We start from the raw sequence: 20,625 nt of genomic DNA, 5'->3' as shown, positions 1-20,625 counted from the left end.
GAGACTACAGAATCTCAATAGAGTTATCACCTTTGCTGAAGCTGAGAGAAATTTAGTTCACCTCTAGGCTAAAAAAAACTAAGAAAATAAAAGCTAATTGCTCTTTTTTGTGGTCTGGGGTGCTATTTGGAAAACGTCTCAGGTTACGTATGTAACCCTAGTTCCTCAAGGGAACGAGACGCTGTGTCCGAGAACGCTAGGGGTAAGCCATCAGCGTGAGCGGATCTGAATATCGTGCGACCTATCCAATGGCTACCTATCCAGCTAGTATAAAAGCACGTGCGGTGAAACCGGCATCAGCTTCTAGGAATGAAGCAAGCGCTGGCAGGGATGCCGGAAGTATGGCCTCAAGATGCAGCGTCTCGTTCCCTCAAGGAATTAGGGTTACATACATAACCTGAGACGTTCATCTTCAAGAACTTAACTTAACAACAACTTTAGTTGATAAACAGGAAAGTGGGTTCAAGCGCCAGCAGAAGGCAGTGTAATGAAGTAGTCGTTAAGAGAAGCAGTCTATCAGCGGAAGTTTAAAATCAGCTCGTAAATGTATTTACTTGTCTCAGTGTTTAGCGCATTTGCCGTTGCTAGGAAACGCTTATTTTGTTTACTGTGTTGAGAGGTGCTGAAATCACGTTTGGTCTCGTACTGTATCGCGTATCTTGTCAGTGTGTGCACTTGCTTGGCCATTTTTAGTTGATAAACAGGAAAGTGGGTTCAAGCGCCAGCAGAAGGCAGTGTAATGAATTAGTCTTTAAGAGAAGCAGTCTATCAGCGGAAGTTTAAAATCAGCTAGTAAATGTATTTACTTGTCTCAGTGTTTAGCGCATTTGCCGTTGCTAGGAAACGCTTATTTTGTTTACTGTGTTGAGAGGTGCTGAAATCGCGTTTGGTCTCGTACTTTATCGCGTATCTTGTCAGTGTGTGCACTTGCTTGGCCATTTTTAGTTGATAAACAGGAAAGTGGGTCCAGCTGAATTGAAATGGTGATTTGTTGGATTGGTATAAAAAAGGTTATTATACCGCGGCAGCGGTCGCAGCAGCCGTCGTGTGAAGCCCTCTTAGTGTGAAGACCGAAGAGTGTAAAGACCATCAACTCTACCGTGCAACTCCACCGGGCAGGGACACCGGCAAGGGATAGAAGTATCGCTTTTTATTTTAGTTTTTTCATTTATATGTTTATTATTGAAATGTTGTTATATGCATGTGTCAATTTTATTTCATTTCTTTATTTTCTTAAATATGTGGGTATATAGTATTTATAGAGTTGTAACTTTTAGTTTTAGTTACTTTTTCTTATTTGTAAGTCGCTTTGGACAAAAGCGTCTGCTAAATGACAAAAGTAAAGAGTGTAAAGACCATCAACTCTACCGTGCGACTCCACCGGGCAGGAACACCGGCAAGGGATAGAAGTATCGCTTTTTATTTTATTTTTTTCATTTATATGTTTATTATTGAAATGTTGTTATATGCATGTCAATTTTATTTCATTTCTTTATTTTCTTATATATGTGGGTATATAGTATTTATAGAGTTGTAACTTTTAGTTTTAGTTACTTTTTCTTATTTGTGAGTCGCTTTGGACAAAAGCGTCTGCAAAATGACAAAAGTAAAGTAAGTAAGTAAAGTAACTTGAGCTGTGTCCGAGAACGCTAGGAGACCAAGATATCTACACTGCCAGACTTACCGGTCCCTGCCCAGCGTGTATCCCTGTGGAGCACATCTAGGGCGAGAGGATGGAAGAACCTGGAGTTGCCCGTATGTCAAGGCCATAAAACCTGACAAAGGTCAGGGGCGTAGACCATCCCGCAGCATTGCAGGTGTCCTGTATCAGGACACCTGTGAGAAAGGCCTTGGAGGCCGCCACACTTCGTGTCGAATGAGCTCTGACTCTCATCGGCGAGGGGAGCTGAGAGAACTCATAGGCAGTGTTGATAGCATCCACAATCCACCGACAGAGGGTCTGCTTTGTAGCAGGCAGACCCCTCTTAAAGGGACCGTAGCAAACTAGCAATTGGTCCACCCTTCTCCACATGGCAGCTCTGTGGACGTATGCATCCAGTGCTTGCACTGGACACCTACAGATATGCTTTTGCTGGTCAGGCTCCCGAATTGAGGAGGACAGAAGGCCTGCAGTACGACTGGTCATACTGGAGGCCTCAGCCTCAGTGCACTGCAGAGGAAACGTATAACTAGGGGGTGTCTACCCACTGATTGCACACCAAGAGAGGTGTGGTAGGCCAAATTGCCACCACGTAAACCTCCAAAATGGAGTGGGTTAACCCTGCGGAGGAACAGGCCTGCATGAACTCCAGAATTGTACCAATCGGGCAGTTGACTGGGTCGAGCTGGCAACCTCTGCATCATGAAGTGACACTTCACTTCAGGGCGTACAATTCCCTCATGCTGTGGAGGAAACATGTAACTAGGGGGTGTCTACCCACTGATTGCCCACTAAGAGAGGTGTGGTAGGCCGAATTGCCGCCACGTAAACGTTCAAGTTGGTGTGGGTCAACCCTGTGGAGAGTCGGGCCTGCAGGAACTCAAGAACTGTACCAATCGGGCAGTTAACTGGGTCGAGCTGGCGGTCCCCGCACCATGAAGTGAAAAGTTTCCACTTCAAGGTGTACAGTTTCCTCGTTGAGGGAGCTCTGGATTGGAGGATGGTCTCAACAACCTCGCTTGAGAGACCGGAAGCTATGAGTTGCACCCCCTCAGGGGCCACCCCCACAACTTCCACATCTCCGGGCAGGGGTGATAGACTCCCGCTTGTGAGAGGAGATCTGAAACGCCGCCGCTTGTATACGGGCCTCCTGGTGCCTGTTGACGATGGAACCGACGGCGTCGCCGAATAGGCCAGAAGGTGCAAGCGGGGTGTTGAGGAAGAAGACCCTGTCCTCCTATCTGATGTAGGACAGGATCATCCACAGATGCCTCTCTGCTGCCACCAGGGCTGCCATAGACCACCCAATAGCACGGGCCGTCTCCTTGGTGGTGCGGAGAGCCAAATCAGTGGTTCGCCTGAGCTCCGTGAAGTCATTTGAGCTCATCGCCTCTCGCTCATCCACTCGTACCCCTTGCCCACCAGCGCTGACGATGACACAGCAGCTTGAAGGGCAAGGACGGAGCATTTAGAGCTTCATAGCTCGAGAGCGTCTGTTCACCCGAGGCATCGCTCTATAACCACAATCGTCCAACCCCACCACATTACCATAGTAATCTGAGGTGGGAATGAAGATGCGGGCCGAAAAAGGTCTTCCCCACGATCTCGACACCTTGGTTTGGAGATCGGGGAAGAACGGCAGACTCCATGTTGGAGGTGATCGCTTCGCTCGGAGAAAGCATTCATCCAGTCTGCTTGTCTGCGGCTCAGCTTGCTCCTCGGTCGGCCAGTCGATTTAATACTTGGCCACAGCACGAGTCATCACCTCCAACAGCTCCTCATACTGGGGCGACTGAGGGGGTGGAGCCTCGGCACTCTGACACTCACCCTCCTCAGAGGATGAAACGCGAAGTGCTGAGCCTACGCCCCAGGGGGAGGTGACTGCCGAGCAGGCTTCCCCCCCGAATCTGATGGGTGGGGAAAGAGATAGGGACTCGCCTGTCTCCATTCCCTCCAACAGATCCAATTGCGATCCCCACGAGCGCTGACGCCGCTCCGCCTTGGCGGCAGCGGGACTAACACCATGGGAAGCGCTGGTGAAGGCTCCCCTCTCAACAAAGAGAGCCTTCTGGGAGCGAAGCATGTGCATTGGAAAAAGATCGCAATGCGGACAGCCGGCGCTTTTTTTTTTTCGGAGCGCCGACTGTGTGTGCTCCGCTCCCAAGCAGGACACGCACAAGCTGTGTGTGTCACATTTTTTTCTTTTGCAGCCACACTGCTTGTACTGCGAGCTGCTCTCGCCCTTATCTCGCGGATATTTGCTTGACATACCTAACAGCTGTATGCAAGGAGACTTATCAGGGAGCTTATAACAGTGGTTTAGGACAAACAACAGTAAATAAGACTCACAACAGAGAAATATCAGACAGATACACACAGAGCGCTTTGCTGAATGACAGAAAAGCTGACGACGGTTTCACCGCACGTGCTTTTATACCAGCTGGTCATTACGTCACCTCGTCTGTGACGTCTCGACCATCCATTGGATAGGTTGCACACGATATTCAGAGCCGCTCACGCTGAAGGCATTCCCCTAGCGTTCTCGGACGCAGCTCGAGTTCCTGAAGAGGAACCATTTGTACCAAGTTCATCAATGGTAGTAACTCAGTTTCTGCCTGAGTCATGGTTTTCCTTTGCTTAGTATAAAAGGGGCCCCATAGCCATGAATCTTTAATGGCGACACCAGATAGTTGGTCTTTCCCTTGAAACCCTGCTCACCATCAAAGGCCCAGTTGCTAAGAGAGCCTGACTTGCCTCGGTTTAATGTGTCAGCACTTCTGATGTTACATAAAGCCACACAAATGCTATCAATCTCTAATTCATGAGCGACAGGCCAGAGACAGGCCTTGGAGACACATGCACAGATGCAAACAGCCGTCGTCATGACATAGAAAACCGATCCCGAGAACGTTTACTGTAGACTTGACCTTCATTTGCACTTCAGACTATTAACCTTTGCGTAATGGGACAATTAATTGCCCTCGCCTTTGTATAGAACCCTCAAAGTAAGCACATTTTCTTCATAATCACTGATCTGTGTTGCAGAATTCATGGTGTCGATTTTGTGTAATTTATATTCTGCTGTCGTCTTCTCATAACTTGCCATTACTTTTTGGATAAAGGTGCACAGGGAAGAGAAAAGCCAACGGGTTGAGACCGGATTCCTCCTGCTAACAACAGCAACCACTGGCAGTCGTAGATCTAGTCTTGTCTACCGTGAAGGAGCATGTTAATCAAATCAGTCACTCAAGGACTGCAGCGTAGCACTGTCTCATTGCTTGCCACTGTAAATCAAGAAAGCAGATAGTCAGTTCCTGCAATGCTGGGCTAAAATAGTGCACACAGGATGTAAGCAAAACGCCGGTCTACGTTGATGCTAAAAGCAAATTAGTTAATTACGCTTAACATTGTGCGCAAAGGGAAACTCTCACTATTAAAAGTTTTTAATTTGGTAGGTACCTTCTAAAAATCTGGTTGCTTTCTCTGTTAAAATGTAGTCTGTTTTTTCTTGTTTTATAGAGTTTCTTGCAGCTTCTTTTACACTGAAATGTCAAAGTAGAATTTGAAGGTTTTTCATGTAATATCAAGATCCAACATGTCTGTAGAACATTTGCTAATGGCAATGCCATGGCTCTGAAAAATGCAATCACTATACTATCAGGAACAATTATATTAGTGTTAATCATGTTTTTGTTGTTCTGATACTGTAGAAATTGCATCAGACTCAAACTTTTTTGCAGTCCACTTACATTGGTTTCAACAAATGGGACTTGTTTACGATCATTATCCTTGTCGGTCCTTAAACAAAATGACCTTAACCAATTGGGGGTTGGGGTGTGAAGAACTTCTCATCAATTTGTCATTTGATTTTAGAGTTAATGGTTAAGGTTGGGGGTTGGTATTGGAGCATATTTTCATCCAGTTGATTTTCATCAGGGTTTGGGCTGGGGTTTGGATTCCAACATTATCATAATGTCCATCTAGGTTTCAGACTTTTAGATTTAGTGAAGACATGTAGGGTTTAATGATATTTTTTATTGACATAAGTGCTCTACCAGGACAAAAAGAGATATAGGTTTGGATACATTTTGTCCTAATTGGCAAAATCATCTAACTGGACACTTTGATGTCCAGCTACCTTATAACCATGATTTTGCCAAGTAGGACATACATGGATCAACATTTTTGTTGGTATTGTAATACAATAGTGTACAACCGGTGGGGATCGGGTTTGAAATGTTTGAAAATAAGTCTTGATTAATTGACATTATGCACCGTCATCATAATTTGCGTGAAGTGGAATACAAGTTGTTGGTGTTTTCTTACTTTGATTTAGCCTGAAGCAATGTTCTCATTGGTATTAATTTTTAACATAATCTATTTCAACCAGTCAGGGTTTCTTATTAACTCATCATTTCCATTTTATTTTAATTGTAGTTAATGGGTAAAGGTAGACCTATAACTATATTTGTTTGACAGGAATGTTCTTCCAGCAACATTTCCTACTTTTGCAAATTCTTGATGGTCTTGAGGACCACCAGAAAATAAATGTACTCGAGTGAACACCACTTGCTAGTAACACTGCTTGTCTTCTGAATTTCTCCATGTATTTGTCTCTTTCTGTTTAGTTATTTCCTCTGTTTTATCTCACGAGCACGAGCATCGGATGAAAATTTGATTTTGTGCTTCTTTTTTTCTTCTGTCTCTCCCCATCTCTCTGTCACTCCATTTTTCACCTGCTCTCTGCCGATGACACTATCTGTGACTCCAGACTGGCAGTATGAGGGTAAGACGATGTATCTTATCTTTATGTTCCTCTTTTGTTCTCTCATCAGACTTGAGAGCACAACTCTATTAACCCTTCGCAACCCCAGTGGTAACCGCTCTCTCCATACACATAAAGAAGTCATTTTGTAAATCTATCTTTGACTTGTAGCCCTCCGGTCCCAGCAGTGGATAGGTTACAGTACTCGTGGATCCTTTTTTTATGTGCAGGTTGTGCGACTTAATGTGAGCTGAAATTGAAATGTCTTGTTTAGTATGAGTTACGTTGCAGTCTAGACTTGATGAAATTCTGATGTCTCTTTTTTTCTTTTCCTCTTTCCATTCATTCTGTGTCCTTGCTTTTCAGAGTGCAAGCTCTCCAGAACAGGCCCACCTGCAACCATTGTAGCCATAGATGAGGAGAGTCCTAATGGTAGGCCTATATCACAAGCTCTCGATTTGATTTGATTTGATTCTGATTCTAATTCTGATTTAGTTTGATTCATTTGAGTATACTTAATTCAAGTTTTAAGAACAATCTGAATAATGAAATAATCATTATCTGAATAATGACATGATTGTCAACTGAATTTAATTTGTTCATAATTAATTCATTTTGCAACTTTGCCATTGTTGTCAACTGAAATGAATCAACATTGAATTGACTCAAACTGAATAATGATTCTATTGTCTTCTGCTTATTGCTCATTTGAAGTTCTGAACTGAAATTACTTAGTTACTGAACTGAACTGAACCAACATTAAACTGACTGAAGCTAAATAATGACACTTTTGTCATGCTACAGCTGCTTAATAGTAGAATTTTTGATTTGCCTAATTTTTTAAAGTTTGCATTATCGATTTTTGATCCCGTTTAATATTGTGAAGCTGTTTTGAGAATCTCTATTGTATAAAAAATGCAAAAAATTAATGTGACTTGACTATTATATTTCATCACTGGAAGAAACTGGGTATTGATTGAGTAACTGCTCTGACAGATTAAGGGAGTTCAGCGAAGCCTTCAGCAGACTGAAATGTAACTCCTGAGTTTGAGCCTTTTTGAATGATTGGTCTTGAGATACACAATTGACTCTTTTGAGCAAGTCCTTTATGTGAATCAGAATACAATGGTTGTGTTATATATTTTTGATTCACAAAAAGAACTGGTTCATAAGAGTCATTTGTTTGAGAATCAGACTACACTGGTTGTGCTGTAAGTTTTTGATCCTCTAAAAAGAACTGGTTCATAGGAGTCATCTGTTTGAAATTCAGACTGCATTGACCATGCAAGTGTAAAAATATATGTTTTCTTAATTTGCATTTAAAAGAGGTGTGTTTGTGCTTAATGACAAATGACTTACTGTACCATGAATATGTAAATTGCTGTTCTCAGAGCAGTCATTATGTGGTTAAACTGGACTGTGGGTAGTTAGTTTATAAGAGGCAGATTGAAAAACAGTTTACGAAAGTGCCGCAGCTTTCCTGTGCGATTTCCTTAATTGTGTGCTAATAGACAGTGATGGAAATGAACAGATTTGCTCAAATCCATTGGAGAACATTTTTGGACAAAGTGGTGTGTATGTTGCACTGATAAAAGCAATTTTTGTTCTTCACACTTACCTTAGACCTCCCATGGTGCACCTCACCAGGGTGCAGATGCACAGATGGTGTACAGTACACTGCTATTTTGATGGGCCTTTTCAAGTGCTGTCTTTTCATCCTCTCTTCATCTGCTCTCTATATCTATGCGATCAAATACCGAGGTATAAGAAGGCTTTAGTAGAAAGTTGACAGCTGCTTTTGCCTTTGAACATAATTGGAACAGCTTACAGGTGTGAAAGAGGGCAAATACTTTTGCTGACCCACTAGCCACAAAAAAAATAAAAAATAATAGAAAAACAGATTTAGATTTGTAGAACTATTCGTTTATTGCAGCACCCGTATAACCTTTGGAACCTAATGCAATTTTAATTAAGCAGAAAGCACAATTTTTTCTCACAAATTGCTATTACATTTCATTAACCATTTCTTGTAAAGAAACAGCCATTAACACGTTTAATTAAGCATAACATTTTGAAGTAGGAAAACTGAAATAGTATTTTCTTGTAAAAAAAATATTGCAAAAAATCTGAATAAAAAAAGAGCATTTTGATTTCATGATTTAACATATAATGATAACATACTTTAGCATATTTAAAAATTATATTTTGGTATTCAAAGTGGTTCTAGCCTTTGGTTGGAGCTCTTTAAGTTTCTATATTTGTAGTGCAGAAAATTTGACAGTTTCTGTCTGTATTTTTCAGTGTTTGGAGATTATCTCAGCGTACAATTTGATTTTAGTATGAGTCTCTCTGTTTGTCTTTAATACCAAATCACTGCAGAAATAGATGAAATAGTTGAGCGTTTGTCCAGAAGTCTGAGAAGTGTTTGCTTGGTCAAATTAAGGAAAATCGCTTCTCTCGGGCTTATTTCAGCTCTTCTATAAGTTGGCAGGATTTGTATTAATCTCTTCTTGTGCAATTTACCTTGACATTTTTCTCCTAAAACTGTGAATCTCTACACAATTATTAGAGTAAAGAGTAATCTTATTCATCCAAGAGTATTATCCTCCTTAATGCATGCAATGAGATGCTGCCTTTACCTCAAATTACAGATAATATGCTGTTTTCCTCCATTTTCCTCTTTTTATCCTCCCGTCTCTTGAGACCCACACATTATCTTTAAAACCCCTTGAAAGCTACGCAACATAAAGGATCATCATTTTGGCAAAAAATATGTCAACTTTGGAAAGCTCAAGCAGTACTCAAAGTTGTCACAGGGAAATAGGGATAACTGTTTTATATGTACAATGTTTGATCTAAAGAGACAGATCTTTCTCTCGCTTTCCTTCTTTCTGTCTTTTGTTTAAAGCACTTAGTCGCACTTTACAATATGTTTATAATTACAATATAATTACATGGATAATTACTGAGTAAAAATATTAAACAGCATCTACCCAGTATGATCAAGATGGCCAATAAGTCATTCAATAACTGAGAAAATGATTGCTGACATTGACTAGTTTTAAAGTTTTTAAACTGACGGCTGTAATGGTGGTAATGTACATTAAAGGAAATAAATTAAATCAATCAGCTTTAGCATGTTTTTGGTTTCCGTCTGTCGAAGGGCTGCATGTTCTCTTTTTTTTATTGTTGTGTATATAATTTTTTTAGTTGTTGGCCATTGTGTTGGATCTTCATGAGTGTATCATTTTAAAAATAGGTACATTTTTAAAAATGCACTTGTGAGTGTAGCCTGCGTTCTGTTCGTTCTGCGTTCTGTTACTATGCAGGTCTGGAAACCTTATTTTGTCATAAAAAGGTGAATTTATATGATATTTTAAGAGATTTACTGATTTTGACACACAGTCATGAGAGTCTTCAGGAGTCTTTTATTTATTTATATATTTATTTATTGCATTTTGGAGAATTTGACATGACAGTCAAAAGGTTTGTAAGAATAAACTAGGTTCTTCAAAGACCCTCAAAAGAAAATATCATAGAAGAGGTGTATTCAAGTCATTGTGTATATGAATTGCAATTTGAATGCATTTTAAATCTGGATTCCAGATTCAATATCACTAGTGTGGGTGTTAGTCAGTATGGGTTTTAAATATTGAATTTAGATGTATTACACCTAAGCATGACTCATTTTAGCCTGTGAGATTTCAAGCACTATTATAATCATCTCTTAGGTTGTTGCTTTGATGGTACTCATTTATGAATGAAATATCTGTGAATTGTGTATAAAACTACTAATATACTACCGCTTTCAATCAAAATACCCAAAATCTGCAATGCCCCAGTAACTGCTGAGAAATGCATCTAAATGAAATAAATGACTTTTTCAGTGGTAGAAAACAATTCAACCTGTAACCTCAAGGATGGTTTCATTTAGCACTTGTCTCAGCAGTTTCCTCAAATGGCTGGAGTTTTGATACTGAAAAGACTTTTGTTGAAAAAATAAACAATCGACTGTTCGCAAAGACCCGCCCTCCTTAGTTACTGTTGCTATATCCGACAAACAATGCCGCCCTCACACTACACATGTTCTTCTCACGCAGTGAAAAATACATGGCAGAGCAAAGAGGAAACTTACGATGTGCCGACAGACAAGACACAGCAGGTTATTTCTGATATGAAACAAGGTCTCAGGACTCTCAGCTTTCAAATTTGGTCATTTTTAAAGCAATTCAAACAATAAATACTGTTTTGTGGCTCTTCAATATGTCGTGACAGATCACTGTATTGCCTCAGTTCAAACACGTGAACCAATCGTCTTTTCATATTTACATAAGCATGAAATAAACATAAACATCAGAAAGTATTTTATTTCAACCGCATAAAACCATTTTTCAAGTTTAAGTCCGCCGAAGTTAATCTACTCTTCTGTCTGATCTGTGGTTAAGGCTAGAAGGGATACAGCTGTGGCTACTGGGCATGCGCATTTACATGTTTTCCAACCCAACAATATAATGTAAAACCTATGAAAATGGGAAAAAAAGCACAAGGATCCATAGTTTTATCACTTTAGAGTGTCGCAGTGACTGTCTTTTTGCAGTACAGGACCTTTCATAATTTACTGAGTGGGAAGATGGCATGAAGAGATGCGAGGTTAGCTGCATCGAAAACAGATGAGGGCACATATGCATATAGAGCTCCCAATCGGGGTGAAGTTCACAGGATTTTGTCCACAGAATGATAAGAGGACACATTTGAACATATTATTTTATTATTTCACACTCAGTATTTTAACTTAAGCGCTACATGCCATGCACACAGCTTATTGCCTTTACTGTGGCAGCCAACAATAGCACAGCTTAACTCTCCGCACATTTATATTTAGTTATATTGAAAAAGTTTCAATTCAGTCTATCTTTTTTACCCCATTTTAACATGGATTTCTATGGAGACCGGCTGTAGACGTTGTGCAAGATGGCGGATAGCAGCGGCGGCACATAATATCTGATTGGTCAGATTGCCTGTCAATCAAGCTCTTTGCGGAAGGTCATTACATCAGGAGCCTTGCAGCATTGTTTACTCCTGTAAGGCATCAAAGACCATTACACAATGATCATTATTACATTAGCACCTCATTACGGTTCTTGTGCTCCTCTTTGTACAGTGAAAGTTATGTATCAGGGGTGAGGACCCTGATGTTGATCGAGCAAATTGAACATTGGAGGTTACTGCATTGGTTGCAGGATAGATTAACTGTCAGACCTCGATAAAGTTGGTGGCTCAATTGGTGACCAATCCAAACCTGGTTTAGTATTGAAGTTCGAGTCCACAATAGTGGAAAAGACAAAGGTGGAAAGCTTGGATTGGTAGGTAATTATGGCTACATTTGAGTGAAAACTATTGATCTAGGCTAGATAGTCTGGAAAAAGTGTGGGATTTTGCTGTTAGGGGAGAAGTGGGTTTGTTGGAGGCTTTTGGGGACTCCTGAGAGTAAGCTGACCTGTTGTTTGGCTGCAAGGATGAGGGGTGGAAGGGCATCCATTTATATCCTGACTTTCGACATGCCTTGCATCAACTCATCATCTTCATCTGGCCGTGCTCTCCTCTGGCTCTTGTTAATCATCCCGTGTGCTCTCTGATCATCCTCTCTGCGTCCAATTAGAGCCACAAAACTGACCGAAGTAACCCTTGCTTGATGATTAGATTTGCTCGTTCTTGAGCCAACTCTGTCAATTAGTAGGCTGCATTTGATCTGAGTTATTAGTTTTGTGCTCGTCTTTGAGTTAGGACCAGCATCCATTTCTGTCTTTGAAGCTGAGACCTACTAAGCTGCCCATGCTTGTCTCAACCATCAACTATTCAGGAGGTCTTCCAACCCAGGCTCTGTGAAAATAATAATATGTTTAATTTATATAGCGCCTTTCCCAAGCTCAAGGACGCTGTACAAAATCAGAAACAGAAAAGACAGTCGATTCACATAATGATAACAGTTCTTTCACAATCAATTAGTCAGTTAAATAGACAGTAGACAGTTGCCCAGTCCGGGGATAGACATGATTGACGTTGCATATCATGGTACAATTATGTACAGAAAATAGAGATACAAACATAGAAAACTTAAAACATATATACCACAGCTGGTAGTACAGGATGAGCCGAGTGTCTAAAGAACATGATATGACTGAAAATATTGGGTAAACAAGTAGGTTTTGAGTTGTGATTTAAATACAGAGAGGGAGGTTATTGTCCTTAGTGCCAGAGGTATAGAGTTCCATAGTTTAGGTGCAGTGACGGAAAATGATCTGCCACCCATTGAGGATAAACGAAATCTAGGTACAGTAAGAAGTTCACAACCTAACGATCGAAGTGATCGAGGTGGAACGTAAGGAGACTGTAGATCAGAGAGATAAGGGGGAGCAAGGCCATTGAGTGATTTAAAAGTAAGCAGAAGAATTGTATTAATAATGTGAGAGGATACAGGGAGCCAGTGGAGTTTAAATAAGATTGGGGTAATGTCAGCAGATCGCTTAGTATGGGTTAATATTCTTACAGCAGAGTTTTGAATATATTGTAAACGAGAGATAGAGTGCAATGGTAATCAGGCAAAAAGAGCATTGCAGTAGTCGAGGCGTGATGTAATAAAAGCATGCACTAATGATTCAGCATCTTTTGGAGAAACATATGATTGAAGTTGTGCTAACCGACGAAGCTGGAAACATGCAGCTTTGGATAGTTTACTAATGTAAGCATCCAGAGTCAGTGCAGGATCAAGATTAATGCCTAAATTTCTGACAGTAGCAGATGGAAAAACTGTTGTAGCATCAAGGTTGAAACTGAAAGTATTTACTATATTTTTTGTTAGTGAAGGGGGGCCAGTAATTAAAATTTCTGTTTTGTTTAAATTCAAACTGAGAAAATTAGAACTGAGCCAGGCTTTTAGCTCATTAACACAGGTAGATAGTGATGTGGTCTGGTGAATGGAGTCAGGTCTGCAGGCAGTATAAATCTGAATATCATCAGCATAACAGTGATAATGAAATCCATGGCGACGGATAATATGTCCAAGTGGCATGATGCAAGTAATAAATAGTAATGGCCCGAGAACAGAGCCCTGGGGAACACCCTGACTGAGTAAAGTAGTGGGAGATTTATAATTATACATAGTGATATAGTATTGTCTATCAGTGAGATAAGAAGAGAACCAGGATAGTGCAGCACCTGAGACACCTATCTCAGAAAGGCAGGAAAGTAATAACTTGTGACAGACAGTATCAAATGCTGAGCTGAGGTCAAGCAGCAGGAGAATGGAGAGATTACCTGAGTCACCAGAGAGTAACAGATCATTGACAACCTTAACTAAAGCAGTTTCAGTGCTGTGATGAGAGCGAAAACCAGATTGAAATGCATCGAACTGATCACTGAGAGCTAGAAAAGACTGTAGCTGATTGGCAACAACTTTTTCCATAATTTTCTAAATAAATGGTAAATTGGAGATTGGACGATAATTGGTGAAATCTGCTGGGTGCAGGTTTGGTTTTTTAAGAATAGGAGTAACGGCAGCAGTTTTCAATGGAATTGGAACAGTGGCAGCGATAAGGGACATATTTACTAAGTGAGAGATAGGAGCTGAAATGACAGAAGTACAGTTTTTCAGAAGTAATGTGGATGCAGGATCTAACTGACATGAAGAAGAATTAGAGTTCTGTATTATCTCAGCAATTAAAGTTTGAGTTGTCAAGGTAAAATTATTTAACAGTTGAATAGATTGAGCTTGCTCACAAGTAGAAGTGGCTGGTTGAGTTCCAAGAGACCCACATAGAGTTTTGTTTGATAGTGACACAGGAAGGAGCCTCACAAATCATCACATTCATATTGACTGGGACTATGGCTAGGTGGCTGAACTAATTTGTTAACCATGTTAAACAGTGTTTTTGGCCTATTGTTAGCTTTATTGATAATGTCGGAAAAATAGGAAGAGTGTGCTGCATTCAAGGCAGTTTTATAATGCCTAGTATGTTCCGAAAATATTTGAAAATGGACTGTCAGGCCAGTTTTTCTAAAAAGGCGTTATAGCTGTCTGCCTTTCACCTTCATAGCACGAAGCTCAGCATTATACCAGGGGGAGGTGTGGGACAAAGGAACAGACCTAGTCCTAATTGGAGCATGCTCATCTAAAACATCAATAATAACAGAATAATATACGTCAGATATCACAGATGGACATTGTATACCTAATTGCAAGTTTCATGGCAGGTTCAAGTGAGTGACACTAAAATGTGTACGTTTTGCAGCGGTTCAGAATTCAGATGTCTGGGGAGTAACACCCTAAACCTGCCTGATAGTGTTAACGAAAGAAGAGGTGATATAAAAACACATTTGCTGATGCAACCATGCTATTTTTACTTTTTTCTATGTGGTTTTTAACTGTTTTGTTGAACCATAGCTTTCTTAATCAAAACTTTGGCCCTGTAAATCATAATTTCTGTGAAAAGGAATAAAAGTTGTAAGAGTTTTACTGCCTCTAATGTTTATTTTAACTGGAAAGGCAATGATTTGTATGATTTTCAAGATTTACAGAAATGTAGGTTGAGGCACGTAAGTCCAATGAACCTGTGTAGAGGTCTTCACTGGCCTTGGTTGGGATGCTTGGCTTGGTCAAGGGCAACAGTTGGAGAGAGGCTTTCTCTAGTTTAAAATGTGAACCTGTGTTCAATCCCAGCTAGGTGTCACAGTTATGGTCTGTTTTGGTTTTGTTTTACCCCTGTCTTAGTTCCTGTTTCCTTATTTGGTCATTTTCCTGTCCTTGTTTAGTTTTATTTTGATTCCGTTCAGCTGTGTGTGATTTAATTATCCCTTGTATTTAAAGACAGGGTAAGCAATTTCTGGAAGCCAATGTTAATATTTGAAATCACCAAAACAAACACGCCCCTACCCCAAAAGGGTCTCGCCGCTATTTTGATAGATCCACCCCACATATATGTAGCCTACGCAACCCAGACAAGGATTAGTGCTCTTAAACATAAGCCGCTTTTCCACCGAAATTACCTGGAACAATATGTCTCAGGAACTTTTTTCCCCCCAGACCCGTTGCTGTCTGCATTTCCATCACGGTCTAAACTACCGAGAAGATTAGGCAAATAGTCTGGTGACGTAACGTTAGGTCTGTGTGCATTTCTCAATACCAAGTACGCAAATTTTGGACTTGCATCCTCTGTAATTCGGACTTTACGTGTTAGACTCGGGAGTGTGAACTCCCACGGACAGAACGACGCAAGTCCGGTAATTCTGCAAAGAGCAGCGTACGTGATAACGTCAGTCAGCTCGCCTTGGCTGCTGCAATCTTCCTCACTGTATTTACAGACAAAATATATAAAACAAACACCACTACCTTTTTTTGTTTTCATTTAAACATATTAATAGAACAATAGAATAAAGACCAAAGATTACCTGTTAAATTTACCCAAAACAAATTATATCTTATGTTTATCCACTAGAGAGACATCAGAGCCAGCGGCAAATGTCAGAAGGACTAGCTGAGGTTATGCTCCTCTCTTCGGGATACATGAGAACTGAGCGCCCGGTGATCACGTGGAGCTCACATCTCCGAAATCGGCGAAGCACATTTTCAAATAGGCGCTGTTTTTATAAATAAACCGCAGATTTGAGTTTTAAACAACTACATTCTTGCCTGAAATACACGCATCCAGTGTATGCAGACTTTAGCTGTTGCAGCGTGCCGCATCCGGTGTAACTTAGATACGGTGTTACTCACCTATCGAGAAGAAACAAAGCAACTTCGGCGTCCGATTGCAGGCCTTGCGCTCCTTGAGTTCTCTCCAGCGCTGGAAAGTTGCCCCAAGGATTTTATTTTGGGGGGGTAGAAGAGTTCTGGCTGTAGTGGCCAGGCTGAGGGACAAGGCCACGTCCACGAAGACCACCTGTACTGCCATGGCCTCCTGAGCTCCCTGCTTCGCCATGGCCTCCTGAGCTCCCTGCACCGCCATGGCCTCCTGAGCTCCCTGCACCGCCATGGCCTCCTGAGCTCCCTGCACCGCCATGGCCTCCTGAGCTCCCTGATCCGCCATGGCGCCTGTCTGTTCTGCCTTGGAGGTGTTCCCCTTGTCCCTGTCCTGCACCAGCCTCCAGGTTGCCCACTCCCCCTCTCCGGTGGTACTGTTACGATGTGGGTCACAAGGGGGGCTTTGTCACAGTCATGGTCTGTTTTGTTTTTGTTTTACCCCTGTCTTAGTTCCTGTTTCCTTATTTGGTCATTGTCCTGTCCTTGTTTAGTTTGATTATGATTCCATTCAGCTGTGTGTGATTTAATTATCCCTTGTATTTAAGTTCATGTCTGTTCAGTTAGTTTTCATCTGGTCTACTCGTTACAACCTCTGTGTTCCTGTCTGTCTCAGCCTCGCCTTGTCTTGCCCTTTTGGATTTATTAAAGACTGTTATTTTGAGTTACATCCTCGTCTCTGTGTACCTCGTTCCTCCCCGCTGTGTGCACCATGACACTAGGACCACAACTAATGATTATATTTTGAATAGTCTATTAATCTATTGATTATTTTTTGTAGTTAATCAATTATTAGTCGATTAATCCTTTAGTTAACTCACCAATAAATAAGAACCACAACTTCTTATAACTTATTCAAACAATTTATCATACTTGCTTAACAAATAATTAAAATCTAAAGTGCCAACATTAAAAAAATAATAAAAAAAAAATAAAGCACCAAGAATTAAACGCCTTCTATCAGTAATGCAGATTTCCATGATGGCTGAGTTCAGAGTCAATCTTTGGGATTGACAATAGCATTTGCTTACTGGTGTAAGACTTGAAATGTTTTGTTCATTCTGCAGATTGAAACAGCTGCCTGAATACAGTACATACATGAATGAATGAACAGATGCAATAACAACTGTATTCTAACTCAGGTAACCATAGCGTAACCTTATAAAAAATATCCATAACGCTGGGAAGTTTTCTCACAATTGACAGTGCGTTACTAAATAAATAAATCCAATCAAAGAGCAAGATCATCCATCAGATCTTTTAAACTATTGCTTTGTAACCAAATGGAATGTACTTTTAAGTTGTGTATCTCACACCCATGATAGCTCCGGTGGATATATTATATATATACTAAACCTCTCACAATTAACACAGGACAGACAACCAGATGTTCAGTGTGTTTTCATTGATACAACAGGTTCGATGAGAATTTGATTGCAAGTCTTGTAGACGCCTTGATGCAGTTCATGCAAATCAGCGTATTTTGCCCCCTTGTCCCAGCTAGCTTCGGTGTTTCCCGCCAGTGTGGATCATGGTTTGGCACTGGACCACCTCCTTCCCTACATCCATCTCTTTTAACGACAACCCGCCAAGCCAGTTATAGGTTTATAAGGGAAATAAGCCTGTCTCAGCAGCGACAGTCCTTCCCAAAGCCACTTTATCACTGACATCCACCAAACACTAGGGTTTGCATGGCCTCTCATATTTACTAGTTGACTGTTTGACCAGAAATGCATTGACTAGTCAATGCAAACCCTAGATCAGTGTTTCCCAGCCGTGTTTGTCTTACATTTCAACATGTCTCCACTACACCTTTGCTATATGCATGGTTATGTAACATTTGCAGTCTGATAGGCATCTGCAGCTACAGCTATTATGCAATTTTCAGGTGAGATCTTTTTTGGTTTTGGGTTATAGAGGCTCTCGGTCTGATTTGAGGTGACGGTAGAGGTAAACAACTCTTGAAGTCTGCTTGCATGCTTTAGAGGATAAAGCCTGTTGTTGGCATAGATGAGCCTGTGTGGTCACAGATAAATTGTTCCATAAGTCAATATTTCTGGCTCCAGCATTGAGCCAGAATTTTAGCTGTATAATATATTACTGTGGTGAAGTAAACAGGCAGGTATTTGTTTTGTGCATGTTATAAGAAGAGCTGGTGGAAACTCATGGCAAATTTAATTCAGTGAATTGTCATGTCAAGCCAAACCCCTATAACTTTTGTTCCGTCAACAACAAAGGATTATTATATTATATTATATTATATTACATTATATTGTATAGGTGTTCCCATTAAATATATATTTTTAGCATTGTTTTTAATTGACTCCACTGTTTAATTAAGTAGACACCAAACTTTAATGCTTAAAGCTTCAGTCTGTACGTTTTGCATCTTTGTCGCCATCTCTGTTTGAAACCTGCAATTGCAGTTACTTGCAGAATTATTTGAATTGTGTGTGTTGTGCTCCGGCATGGCTCCAGTGCAGATGAATCTAATATTTTGAGGTGAATGTGTAGCTGTCAGTCACCGCACCGGTGTGGATACTGTACTTAGGAATCACAAATTCTTGCCTATGTCTTGGAATATATGACCCACATAAGAATTTTCACCGGATATTGTCATCAGAACAAGTAACAAGTCTGCCATGTTTGTTCTGACCAACTGAGGAAAAAAGCATTACAATAAATCGCGCTACCAATGGTGATTAAATTTAATGATCGATTAGCTAATTTCACATCAAACCATGCAAATTATTATTATTGTTATACTTTGTTCTCAAATCATTAATGTTAACAACATCAGCATTGCGTGACTACGTGTATGCAGTGTTTATTAGCGTGTAGATTTCATTTTCTGTACAGTCTAATCTCTAATTGTCAAACCATTCGAATTTCATATGAATAAATTCTTTTAACCCAAAAAGCAAATTATTCCTCCTTCGAACTGGTTCTCTTTAAAATACAAATCCTGTGTAATCCCAGGCTATCTGTAATCAGATGCACATTTAAAACGGGAATAATTTAATTTCAGTCATATACAGACTCATACAATCCACCATCAAAATTATAAATGTAATTATTCCAGCTGCGGTCAGAAAAGGCTAACGATCCACCATCTGCAGCGATAGCCTATTAGCTGGGACTCAATCTTTATGTTTACAGATGTGACGTAATGACGCAGCAGCATGCTCGAATTTCCTGCGAAAACCTACCCGTACCACTTAAATTAGAAAACATTATTATAAGGAAATGAAAAAGGAAGTGATTTGTGGCCAAGTATGGTGACCCATACTTGGAATTTAACCCATCCATGTGTACATACAGTAGTGAACATACACCCGGAGCAGTGGGCAGCCATTGCTGCGGCGCCCAGGGAGCAGTTGGGGGTTCGGTGCCTGCTCAAGGGTCTCACCTCAGTCGTGGTATTGAGGGTGGAGATATTGTTGGTTATTCACTCCCCCACCTGCAATCCCGAGACTCGAACCCACAACCTTCGGGTTACAAGTCCAACTCTCTATCCACTAGGCCACAACTGCCTGCCTGTCTAAGCTTACTGTTGTTAATCGGGCTAAAGTGAGGTGATAGTTTTGAACACTGGCTGGTTATGTACTTGCTTCAAATATTGATTTTGGATAATTCTTAACCCAAAAAAGTTACGAACTGCAGCTTTAAGTGAAGAAATTGTATTGTAATTTTTCTATCAAAGTAATTAATATATTATGACATGTTAATTTGTTTCACTTTTTTCATATTTATTTTCACATTTATTTTACAGTGCAGTTGCATCACAATAATAGATTTCTGTCTTAGATAATAATAATAATAATAATAACTGCACCAGACTGATGTAGTTCTCTTTAAAAATGTAACCTGCTTTGTTTCCCTTGGAATTTCCCATACCAGATATTATATAGGTTAATGTGTGAGCAATTCTTTTTTGTTGTGTATGTGTGACATTTGAGGACTGAGCCAAATGAGAACCAGCACACTGTTTTTTTTTTTTTTTTTTTTTTTTTTAGAGCACGCTGAGTAACATAAACTGCCTCTGGGGGTCAAGGCTATTTAGCATCTTCTTCACTTCACATCCCAGCAAAAAAGTGGAGGATGTTTTTTTTTTTTATTTTATTTTATTCCACAAAAAGACAAATGTCTCAGCTTACTACTGTTTCAGAAATGTAGCCTTGCAGTCACTCGAGAGGCTGGGGAAGTACAAACAAAGTACCCTGTATGAATTCTCAGTTATGAGAATCATGTTTTTGTTATAAGTTGGGAATTGGAAGAACAGTGTTTGCTGTGCAGCTTTGTTAGGATGCACAACTTTGGAGATGGTTTAGTATGCCTTTGATCTTGACTGTTATGACAGGTTTAGTTGAGTCGCAACCAACTCTAGATTCAGAGAGTGTTCTTGCA

The 20,625-nt window shown here is 40.4% G+C and overlaps 1 protein-coding gene across 1 annotated transcript in view; it reads left to right on the top strand.

The window, feature by feature from the left end:
* LOC306857863 (protocadherin-15-like) overlaps nucleotides 1–20,625 on the top strand; it is a gene marked incomplete at both ends in the record, with an annotated part of 196,347 nt that overhangs the window by 9,206 nt on the left and 166,516 nt on the right. The window contains 2 exons of the mRNA XM_079398102.1: nucleotides 6,432–6,446; nucleotides 6,792–6,857. Of these exons, the coding sequence (XP_079254228.1) occupies nucleotides 6,432–6,446; nucleotides 6,792–6,857 (81 nt within the window). The remainder of the gene's footprint in view (nucleotides 1–6,431; nucleotides 6,447–6,791; nucleotides 6,858–20,625) is intronic.

Source organism: Barbus barbus (genome assembly GCF_936440315.1).
Source record: "Barbus barbus genome assembly, chromosome: 38".
Lineage (NCBI taxonomy): Eukaryota > Metazoa > Chordata > Actinopteri > Cypriniformes > Cyprinidae > Barbus > Barbus barbus.
The sequence above is the reverse complement of the archived record's forward strand: the minus strand, read 5'-3'. Positions and strand labels throughout refer to the sequence as shown.